The 12,325-nt window shown below is 36.9% G+C and overlaps 1 protein-coding gene across 1 annotated transcript in view; it reads left to right on the top strand.

Annotated features, from left to right (window-relative positions):
• sos2 (son of sevenless homolog 2 (Drosophila)) overlaps nucleotides 1–12,325 on the top strand; it is an 82,414-nt gene that overhangs the window by 59,836 nt on the left and 10,253 nt on the right. Inside the window, exons 16-20 of the mRNA XM_048600107.1 lie at nucleotides 1,044–1,163; nucleotides 8,587–8,749; nucleotides 11,320–11,437; nucleotides 11,732–11,904; nucleotides 12,019–12,139. Coding sequence (XP_048456064.1) covers nucleotides 1,044–1,163; nucleotides 8,587–8,749; nucleotides 11,320–11,437; nucleotides 11,732–11,904; nucleotides 12,019–12,139 — 695 coding nt within the window. The remainder of the gene's footprint in view (nucleotides 1–1,043; nucleotides 1,164–8,586; nucleotides 8,750–11,319; nucleotides 11,438–11,731; nucleotides 11,905–12,018; nucleotides 12,140–12,325) is intronic.

The raw sequence follows: 12,325 nt of genomic DNA, 5'->3' as shown, positions 1-12,325 counted from the left end.
ATGCAGATTGATGCCAATAATGTGGGTTCAATTCCCACATTCTCCTTGTCAACCTCTCTTCTTACCTGAAGAATGGTGGCTCTAAAGTTAAACCCCACCAATTTGTTACCTCTAGTGAGGGAGCAGTCCTATGGTCTGCTAAGACTATGGCAACTTTACCTTGTTCACTTTAGACATACTTTTCTTCCTACAAGCGGTATGTTCAAAAATAATTTCTGCTAATTCAGTAGTGAACTCATTTAATTTTGGTGGTCTTTGTACAATTTTTACTTTGCAGAAGATCACATATATGATTGTGAGGTAGCCTCTTGCAATGTCAATTGACAGTAGAATGTGGTAATCCATTTAAAACATTCAGGTAATTCAAAGTGCTTGCTGTTCCGCATAATACTTCTGCATTTATATTTTAATTTAAAAATCTTGCTTTGTTGATTTTTGTTTCAAGTCAATTTTTCCCTGTTACATTGCTATGGCAAGAAAAGGGTTGAGATGCACTTCATGTTAAAAATAATAAGGGCTTAATGAGAAAGTTGAATGAATTCAAAATAGAGTGAAAGATATAAAGTGTATAAAAAGGGACCATCAATAGAATAGTTGGTTGAATTATAATGAAATGTATGATTTCTATAAGCAATCTATATTATAAGTTAAGGAAAGCATGTTGATACAATGCAGAAGTGGTCAGCTTGCATACTGGGTTGTGCCAAGTCTCAAATATTATTTGATTTAATTATTACTTCCACTTGTGCATTTGGGGTCAGACAATAATTGTTGCAATTTCATGTATGCACAACTTGTAATATCAATGTTGTCACAAATAGTCATGACTGAAACTTTATCCCTTTAGCAATTAAAAATGTTTGCTCTATAGTATTCAAGTGCTTTCGAATGTATATTTTTAAGACCTCGTAAAAGTGAAAAATATAAAATTTCCTTTTTGCAGACCTCCTTATAATTAGATGTGACTTTGCCCTTATGATTATAGGTAATGATTTTTGAAATCTCCAAATTAATGTTCTCTATATTTTAATTTCTTCTAACAGGGCTGTTCAACCATCTGAGCTTGTGGGTAGCGTCTGGACAAAAGAAAACAAAGAGCTAAATTCTCCAAATTTACTGAAAATGATTCGACATACAACAAACCTTACTCTGTGGTTTGAAAAGTAAGTAGAATGCTGGTCTATAAATGAATGTGACTGTGTTCCTGGAGAGTAATTGTTTAAAATTGTTTTAATATGACTTTCAAACCTGCATGTTTACTGTTGTGCCTTCTGTGGTTCCAATAATCCCACCCGAACCTCATTTTTTTGTTAATGCCTTTATCATTATGGATGAATGCTACAGGAGTATTGTCTATATTAGGCAGTTATTGTGTCATGGACCAGACCAAGCCCCATCAAAATATATTTTGAAGATAGCTTAGACCCTAACTTTTTCTTATTTTAAAGGTAAGTGTAAGACATTGCATTCCAGATGCAATTTGATTGGTCAAACTACTCGACTTTAAGCAAAACACATTTTATTTTTAGCCTAGTTAATATAAAAGAATTGGCTTAACTGTAATTCTATTGAAATGCTTAACAAAATAATAAATATATTAACTACTACTAATTAAATATTCCAATATAGTGACATCCCATAAACAAAGGCAAATTTGGCAGAGGCAAATTCAGTAAAATAGATTCCCACATGCAACTTCAGCAGGAAGAGAACTCTGGCTTTCAACTGTAACATGGAGGAATGAGAGTTTCCACATCTAGCTTCAAGACCCGAGCAACTGCTGAGAGCTAAAATTAAAAATCCTGATACTGTGGGAGATTGACCCCATCCATTCAGGCTGCTTCTGTTATTCTAACGTTAAAAAAAATCCCCAGGGTCTCTCAAGCTGTTTACTTCATTGGCTTTGAGCAGAGTGCTTGGCACCTCTGTCTCAACCTTCGTTAAAAAAAAGTATTAGGACAAAATACACCTCTTTAAAGCCATAGTATTATCACAATTGGCTAGAGTGGTTGAATCATTGATCGTCAGACAAGTGCGCAACCTTGACAGTACAGTGATGCTTTAAGTATTCCCTTGGGACAGGAAAGTAATTTGATTGAGAGTATTATTCTGAATTACTTTAATGAAAGTAAGGATATATGGATGTTTATTGATGCAAGGGTCCTATCAAAAAATTACAACTTTCCATGATTATGTTCAACCAGACCTTTTTGAGCGAGCATTTCTTGTCAGTATGACCGCCCAACACAAGAAATGGTATGGCAGCTGTAAGAGTGGCATCACTTTAACCTGGTTGGTTAAATACCAGTTTTGTAATATTTTGTTCTGTCATATTGTCTGGCTTTGCCTTTCTTTCCTGCCTTCAGCATTTCCTCAGCAACTTGTTTTGTGTTTGATAATTGGAAAAGTTTTTTGATGACATGTTGAGTTGTGCTGGGACCCTTTTAAACATAATTTCTGAAGTGTTAAGAATAAGACAGAAAAGAGACATAGGAGCCAAATTAAACTGTCACTTTAAACTGCATCTATAGCCATAGCCCTTTTAAAAACAAAACAAAAACTATCTTAGGCAGTCCCTTAACATTGAAGATGTCTTGCTTTCATTTGGGTTCATTGGGTTCTGAAATGGTTGATTAGTTCAATGTGCAATCTGCAGATATGTCACATGCAGTGAGGTAGGGGGTCATACGGTTCAATAAATAAATTGTTTGATGATTTGTGTGCTGTCTAGTGTCTAGATGTTGCTTGAGTGTGTATCTGACAAATACTTTGTTTTTGGTGCCTTCACAAATTAACTTCCTCTATTTGGGTCGGTTATGAGCCAGTGATGAATGTTTAACCAGTTCAGTGTTATGCTTTGATGACACATCTAAAATATTTTCATTGTCCTCCTTGGAGTTCCTGTCACGATCACGGTTCAAGTTAAGTAATTCTCTTATGTTCCCAGCTGATGATACTGCTAGACAAGTCAGATCATAGAATGAAACTTGGCCTGACAGATTATTTGTTTTTATTTTAGTGAACTTGGTGGTTATTCACTGAAATATAGTTACATAAGGCTACAGAGCTTTATTTAAACAACAGGACAGAAGTTTAATGTACAAAAGAGACAGAAAAATAAACTATGTAGATATAAATCACAGTTAGAAAAATCTTAAAATACCCACCAAAGCAAAAAGTTTCAACCTATCTCCCAACATCGTCACTTTATAGCAATTCATCCAAAGAAATTATATCTCCATGTCAAACTTCAAATTTGAGTTGATTCTCCCTAGTTTCTTTCTTGTGAACTGTGAAGTATTCTTACATTTATACTCGTATGTCTAACTTCTGGTAACCTGCAGATTTCTAGCTAAATATTCCTGATCTGGAAGTTGCACGAATTAAACATTTCTACTGAGGTAAATTATTGTTTGAACTGCTCCAGACAAAACCCTTCCCAGAAGAGAGGCTATATTTGCTTCTTATTCCAGTCAAGTCTCCTCTGAGATTCCACTAGAACTTTCAATCCTTGATTTTTCTAATATAAATACAAGCTAATGGCCTTCAGTGTTTACTCCACTTGTCATAAAACATTCAGTATTTTTCATTAACATTCCAGGGGTCCATGCTTTCTGATGCATACTGGATTAGGTCCCCGGTCCAGAATGACTATCTGATCTAGTTTTTATTTTTAATCAGCCCTTCTCAAAAATAACCACACTCATGTACCACTGCTTTGAAAATCCAAACTCTTAAAAAGATAATATGTATATATTTATATATTATGCACATATAAATCTGACAGTCTTTAGCAGCTTATTCCATACTTGAATGTAATTTACACAAACAACATGTCCTATTCAGTGGGGTATTAAGGAGACTTAAGTATTTTAGCTGGCTTTCTTTACCCAGTAAGCCACTCTTTTCCAAGGATTCAAGGCATGTGCTTGATGGGATTCAGTTTCTCTATCATTGAATCTGAGTTACTTTAATCCACTTGTAAGGTTTATCTTATTGCTTTATCTTAATTGTATGATCTTAATCAGTTACTGTTGTAGACAAAGTTTCAAACAACCAATCCATATGTCTACTAGTACTGACCAGTTACGAGACCATCTCAGGTACAAGTGCATTTCAACAGGTTTCATAGAAGATCATAGAATCCCTACAGTGTGGAAACGGGCCCATCGGCCCAACAAGTCCACACCGACCCACAGAGCATCCCACCCAGACCCAACCCACCTAATCTACACATCGCTGAAGACTACGGGCAATTTGGTATGGCCAATCCACCTAGCCTGCACATCTTTGGACTGTGGGAGGAAACTGGAGCACCCAGAGGAAACCCACGCAGACACGGGGAGAATGTGCAAACTCCACACAAGACAGTTACCCGAGGGTGGAATCGAACCCAGGTCCCTGGGGCTGTGAGGCAGCAGTGCTAACCACTGAGCCACCGTGCTGACCTTTCAAAGAATTTAATTTTATCAAGTTTATCACAATAAGTACAAAAGAATGATACTTAATTAAAACTGTGATTTTTCAGTCAATTTATTTTGGGACACCAGCTCACAAATTCTGATTGACTGAATGCATGTTTCTTGTTCTGTTCTATTTTGTTGACTGGAGTTATCCTCTGTCTTCTTACTTTACACTGGACTGTTAAGAGTTATGGCTTATTAAACTTTGCAAGCTACTGGCCATGGACATGATCAGAGGCATCCTGAACTCCATTTGACTTCTCCTTGCATGTACAGAACATGATCAGTCTCAGATTGGCTAGGCAACGTGTGCCCAGTTTATGGTTGGTTTCTTTAACAATGATGACGATCTTACTGATATCACTTCCTGCTACTGCCTGACCAGTTCCTTGAGAAATCAACTGTTTAATGGAATCAAACTTTTTAATTGCAGCTTGTCCTCCTTTCCTTTCTACCTTCACAAATCTCTACAATGATAACAAGGCCCCAGCAAAGTAAATTGTTGTCTGCTTAGAGAATATGTCACATCACATCGTAATTTAAAATCACCCCAAATTTTTAATTGATACGTCCACGTATTCTAGAGAATTCCAAAGTCTATCAGTATCTTTTAGTTAAAAGAACTAATGGTTAAATTATAAGGTCACTTTGTAAAGGCTACTGTCGCTTTTTATTTTTCAGAGAAATTGGAGTCCTATTAAGAATCAGACCTTGTCTGCACTGTAGTGCGTTAAAACTGTGTTTACAATGTCACAAGAAACAGAAAATACATAAAGGTCAAATTAACTACACAAACCTATTTACAGAACTTAAACTCTAAAAGAAAAGCAGAATTCTGTGGATGCTGGAAATTTGAAAATCACAGTAATGTATATACATATGCCAGTTACATACTTTAACTATTTCTCATTTGAGCCAAGTAATTTACAAAGCTAAAGCTATCCAAAGAATTAGAGAACCAAAAGTTGATTTTATTTCAGTGATTTAACATTTTTTAAGCCTGAATTTCTGTTAGCTTGGGCTATAAAACCAAGTTCCAACATTTGTTTATTTGATTAGAGGTCATATGGAACCTTCCATTTCACATGTAGAAATGCTTTCAAAGACAAAGAGCCACATGATACCACTGTATTCCATAGACCACAAATGAAAAGGATCCTTCATTTCCTGGATTGGATCAAAGTTATTGGATAAAAACTCATCCCTATAGACTTTTGACTCCCGTTGTGTGGATACTATTCATAGTTTTTAATAGGCTGAACAAACACTGTATTTGTGGCCCACATCGTAGCCTCAATAATCACTTCATTCCCAGGCTGCTACTTTATTTGTTTTGGTGAAGTGATGTTTTAAATTGTGATTTTAGCATTCCAAGTAAATAACTGACTAAATTTAGGGGTTCATCTGTTCCTGCCTCCAGGTGTGAAATACCTGATCTTACTTTATTTACTTATTGTACCAAAAGACAGTGAGAAAATTGTGTATCTTTTGTTTTAGATTTCAGAAGAATGTCAATTCCTGAAGCTAACAATTCCACAAATTATGCACATGACACATTCCAAAGTTCATCATGTAGTAGATATCTACCTAAAGCACGAGTTGGTTACCTATGGTGTTGCACATTTATAGTGAAGATTGTGTGAAGCAGAGTTAGAAGTCATTGACCTCCACTGGAAAGGGGGTGTAATTACAATGTAGATATCACATTTTTATAGCAGAAAACTTGACAGAGAATGAGCACAAAGATAACATTTTTAATATATGTTCATAAGGCAGCTTTACCTTGTAGGTTGACAATTTGTAATCAAAGTGGGGAACAGTTTTAGCATAAAGCCAAAACTAGCCCAGAGGAGTGTTTTCCAATAAGGAAGGTTGCAGCACATCTGATTTCGCCTAATGAAGCAGAACAAGGAACTTACCAGAAGAGAAATGATGACCGTAACCTTGAAGGTTGGAATTGGAAACTGATAGGAATAGTTCAAAATAAAGGTGCTGAATTGAAAAGCATTGAATTGAAACAGCTCATCTACTCAGCAGGTCAACTTAGTGTGAAACACTCAGCCAAATGACTTGCCATTTATACTTGTGTACGTATTGAGTTTCTGAGGCCAAATGTTTGTCAATAAAGTAAGGATTTGATTCGTATGCAAGTATTATTCTTCTTGATCCTCTTCCATTGTCTAGCTATTGTCATTGGACTAATAATGCAGAGACCCAGGTAATGCCCTAGTGATGGGTTCTAGTCTATGTCTGGTCTAGTCTATGTGTGATTCCAGACCCATATCAATGTGGGTCTCTCAACTGTCCTCTGAAATGGCCTAACAACCATTTAAAATGTCTCACAATAGGATTAAAATCAAGCAAACCATCTGGCATTAACATGAACACTGGAACGACTATGATAATCTTAGCCCTGCTGACTCTGTAAGCCCTCCTTACCGACATCTGGGGGCTAGCGACTAAATTGGGAGAACTGTTTTACTCACTAATCTGGAAACAGCCTGATGTAGTCATACTCCCAGGATTTCACCTGACACACTCTGTCCCAGACAACATGTTCACAAGAAGGTTTTGGAGTAGATTTGTAGCTCAGGTTGTGGTTGGTTGGCTTGCCGAGCTGGTTCGTTGTTTTTCCACAAGTTTCATTACCCTGCTGGGTAACGTCATCAGTGCAGCCTCTGATGAAGCGCTGTTGTATTTCCCCGCCTGTTATTTGAACTCTGGAGTCTGAGCTGGATTACCTCACTTCCGGTTTTCCTTTGCAGTCGAGTGTATATGGGGTTGAGCTCTAGGTGTTTGTTGATGGCTTTCTTCGTGGAGTACCAGGCTTCTAGGAATTCCCGTACTTGTCTCTGCTTTGCTTATCCCAGGATCTTGGTGTTGTCCCAACCGAATTGATGGTTCTCCTTATCTATGTGGATAGAGATGAGTGAGTATTGGTCGTGTCTTTTTGTAGCCATTTGATGTTCGTGTACCCTTGTTGTTAATTTCCTTCCAGTTTGTCCAATGTAGTGTTTGTCACAGGAAGATACTGCATGCCCCGACACACTCATCACGCTACCTTACATCAGGAACACATCTGAACTGACCACAAGACTCCTACAACCACTGGGCATCAGAGTAGCACACAAACCCACATCAACCCTACGACAACTGCTCACCCGAACCAAAGACCCACTACCCACTATGGACAGGACCAGTGTCATATACAAGATTCCCTGCAGAGACTGTGACAAACACTACATTGGACAAACAGGAAGGAAATTAACAACAAGGGTACATGAACATCAATTGGCTACAAAAAGACACTACCAATACTCGCTCATCTCTCTCCACACATAGAGCTTGACCCCATATACACTCCACTGCAGAGGAAAACCGGAAGTGAGGTAATCCAACTCAACGGACTCCAGAGTTCAAATAACAGGCGGGAAAACACAACAACGCTTCAGCGGAGGCTGCACTGATAACATGATCACTATCCCTAGGTAGCCCTGTGCCACCGGTGGCACGGTGGTGGACAGTCAGGAGGGAGGTCCCTGCAAGTCCTCACCAACACCTTTCCAAGAGCAATTGGAGATGGGCAATAAATACTTGCCCAGCCAATGATTCTCTACCCAATGAATGATTGATTTTCTTAAAATTGCTTACAATACATAGAGTTGCAAGGTCAGAGACTGTTCCTATCAGCCCTGTCCACAAGTTGAGCGCAAAAGGACTTCGAAAATATTTTTAATACTCCGCGCAGACAAGGAGCTAAATAGTAGCCTTTGAACTGGCAGGTTTGCACCAGGACAAGTTTGATTTCGACCATGAGGATGGCAAGTAAAATAGAGTTGGAAATTTTTGGCAAAAGTCAGGATGGACTTTTAGACAAGATTAACTATTAACTGAGTATATATGGTAATCAGGCATTTCTATTTACTATCTTTACAACATTTGACTTCCCATGTTTTGAAAATCTCTAATTTTGATAGCTAACTACACCTGCAATACAATATAGAAAAGAGATTGGCGTGTTTTTCAGCAAGACAAATATAGAACAGTTGGGCAGTATAAATTTTCTGACACAATACTTTTCATGTTTTCTACTTGTGAATATTGATTATTTTGCCTCCTCCAGGTGCATTGTAGAAGCAGAAAATTTTGAGGAGAGAGTAGCCATTTTAGGTCGAATTATAGAGATCTTGCAGGTTTTCCAGGAGCTCAACAATTTTAATGGTGTCCTGGAGATTGTCAGCACAGTAAACTCTGTGCCAGTTTATAGGCTGGATCATACTTTTGAGGTGAGTGTTTTACATGGACTGTTTTTTAGTTTGTTTTGCACCTCCGACTGATCAATTAATATTTGCAGTTATTTCTTCTATTCAAGTAGAAAGTACTATTCATAATTAAATCAATTGTTGACATCAATTTATCAGCTACTATTTGCATATTTGAATAATATATGTCAGGCAGTTAATCTTCTTATTTGTAATTGACCTGCATGAAACAAATCTGATAAATGTGAATCTTTCATCCAGTATGTACAACGATGACCAGTTATAGTTTGAACCTGTATATAAAGTTTCATTATAATAACCGATCAATTAGCAGCTACTTGAAGAAAGTTGCACAATTCAGAAAATGCTATATGTAGATTTTGTTCTTCCTTGCTTATTTAATATTCACCATTGCTTATCAATGATTTTAAAAGATGGTGATGCTAAGTTGATTTTTTAATTGTGTTTTAATTTAAGCATAATGTAATCTTAATGTAAGTGTTTTTCTTTATTGAAATTATTTTTCTTCTTCCTGCCCTCTTCTTTCCTACTCTTGCCCAATGCTAGCGAGTATTAATCTAAATTTAACAGCTTGAGGTAGGGAGGGGTGGTGGTGAGGGGGAGTTTATAAGAGAGAAAATGTTTTCAGAAGTTTCCATTTTCAGCTGGGATTGCGTTGTCATGCACATTCTCTTTCATATATGATATAAAAGGCCAATGTGGCCAGTTACTTCTGCCTCATTGAGGGTTTCACTTGATAGCATCTGATGTGTGCATATTAAAAACTTCTTTGAATGAAACTGAATCTATGTAGTTTGTGATCATGATTTGTTCCTTTTTTTTAGTTCTTGATTTTGTCTTCACAATGTTTGTAAACTTAGAGTGGTCAGTGTTTCAGAGGATGAAGAGAAATTTGTGGATTTTAAGCTGACTGAGATAAAACACAGGATAAATGGCATTGAAACAGGCTATTTGGCTCAACTAGTCCATGTCAAAATATGTGGTTTACTTAAGCCTCCTCCCATCTTTACTTATCTACTCTATCGTCATAACCCTCTATTCCCTTTTTTTTCATATGGTGGTCTAGCTTTGCTTTGAATGGAACTATAATATTCACCTCTGGTAGCAAAATCCATGCTCGCAACATGTTTTGGGAAAAGACATTTTTCTGCATCCCCTTTTGGATGTCTTGGTTACTATTTTATATTGATAGCTTCTAGCTACAAGAGAAACATTTCTCTACTCAGTTAAAATCTTTCATAGTGTTGAAACCTCATCCTCTTTTCAGGAGAAAAGAGACCAGCCTGCTAATCCTTCCCTGATTTTAAATACACTGAGTTTTAATATTATCCTTACAAATCATCTCTGCACATTTGGGGAGGCAATGGCCTTGTGGTATTATCGCTGGACCGTTAATCCAGAGACCCAGGTAATTTTCTGGGGACCCATGTTCAAATCCTGCCATGGCAGATGGAATTTGAATTCAATTAAAAAGAATCTAATGATGCCCATGAATCCAATGTCGATTGTCAGGAAAAACCCATCTGGTTCACTGATGTCCTTTAGGGAAGGAAACTACCATCCTTACCTGGCCTGACCTACACGTGACTCCGGATCCACAGCAATGTGGTTGACTCCGAACTGCCCTCTGAACAATTAGGGATGGGCAATAAATGCTGCCTAGCCAGCGATGCCCTCTTCCCTTAAATGAATAACAAAAAAAAACTTTCCCGTATGCCTCCATCCTTTCTACAATAGGGCAAACAGAATAGTACACTGTACTCTCTGTGGTCTAAGTTAAGTTGGAGACAAGTTTAGCATAACCTGTCTACTTTTCAATGCAATCAGACTAAAAATAAAATCAGTTGAATGGTTTCCTTTTTGTTTTGTTAGCTTGTTGACTTGTAGCACAACTTTTAGTGATCAGAGCATTTGTATTCTGAGATTCCTTGTCTTCTCTACCTACCTCAACTTGCATCTTCTAAGTAACAAGTTACCTCCTTATTCTACCTATTAAAATGTATGACTACACATTTATCTGTTGAAACTTAATTTGCCAATTATTTGCCCATTCTTCAACTTTATTAATGCCTTTATCTTATAATGCCTTTTGAAAGTGAATGAACATTAGCTTAACTGCATTACCCTCATCAACCCTCCTTGTTACTGCACGAAAAGCTGCTCTAACAAATTAATTATACATGTTCTAACCTCAGCAAATCTGTGTTGACTTTCCTTCCACACTTGTTCAAGTGTCTTTACATTATTTTGCTTCATCATTTCTAAAAGTTTTTCCACCACGGAGGTTAAACTATAACTGCCCTGTCATTGGTTTATCATGCATCCTTTCAAGAATAAAACCTCACCTGTCCTCTTTTCTTGTTTGACAAATGTGATTCCTGTATGAAAAATCAGAGGTGCTTTTGTTAATAAGAAAATGCAAACAAACTACTTTTAATCCCAGTATATGTTGAATTTCTATCATAACTGTCATTTTTTTAAAGGAATTTGACTTCTAGGAATGTTTTTTAGTCATCTAGCACTTGATTTATTTAAACTATATTATAGCACCTTTTATTGTATATTTTACACAGGTATTGCCTGAGAGAAAGAAAAAGGTTTTAGAAGAAGCAGTGGACCTAAGTCAAGACCATTTCAAGAAGTACCTAGCTAAACTTAAGTCAATAAACCCACCTTGTGTGCCTTTCTTTGGTAGGCAATTCAACTACTTATCAATTTGGTATTTTGATGTAATTTAACAATGAATTATGCATTATACCAGCTTCTGTAATGCATTGGTAAATGGCAGCACATAATTTCTGTTAGCTACTTATATATTATGTCAACTTGGTTGTTAACCAAAGTCTTTTTTCTCACTAACTTCTTACCCACTTTTTCAGCAGCAACTAATAACATTGAAATCACTGGCTTGATTATTTTCTAATTGGTTAAGTATGTTGGAACTAAGTTTTAAGACCAATGTTTGTGAATTATTTCTGACCAAAGGTATTTATTTGACAAATATTCTGAAGACCGAAGTAGGGAATCCAGATTTTCTAAAACGATGTGGGAAAGAACTAATAAATTTTAGCAAACGAAGGAAAGTAGCTGAAATCACAGGAGAAATTCAACAGTATCAGAATCAGCCCTACTGCCTACAAGTGGAGGCTGACATAAAGGTAGCTATTCTGGTACTTCTTTCATAAAATTCACCTTTTATTGCCAGTTTTTGACTAATATTTTTACAGTAGATCACAAAGTCATATTAAAGATCTGTTTGTGTTAATGCATAGAAATTCTTTGAAAATCTGAATCCAATGGAAAACAGGAATGAAAAGGAGTTTACGGACTATTTGTTCAATAAATCACTGTTAATTGAACCACGAAACTGCAAACAGCCACCACGCTTTGTAAGTTGTCCTAAATTTTGATTTTATTCTATGATTCACATCAGTTGAGAAGAGAAAAAGTCAGTCAATTTACATTGAATCAGAGATAGTAGGAACTACAGATGCTGGAGAATCCGAGACAACAAGGTGCAGGGCTGGATGAACACAGCAGGCCAAGCAGCATCATAGGAGCAGCTTGGCCTGCTGTGTT

Source organism: Rhincodon typus, chromosome 8 (genome assembly GCF_021869965.1).
Source record: "Rhincodon typus isolate 14 chromosome 8, sRhiTyp1.1, whole genome shotgun sequence".
Taxonomy (NCBI): domain Eukaryota; kingdom Metazoa; phylum Chordata; class Chondrichthyes; order Orectolobiformes; family Rhincodontidae; genus Rhincodon; species Rhincodon typus.
Note: the sequence above shows the minus strand (reverse complement) of the source record. Positions and strands in the feature narration are given on the sequence as shown.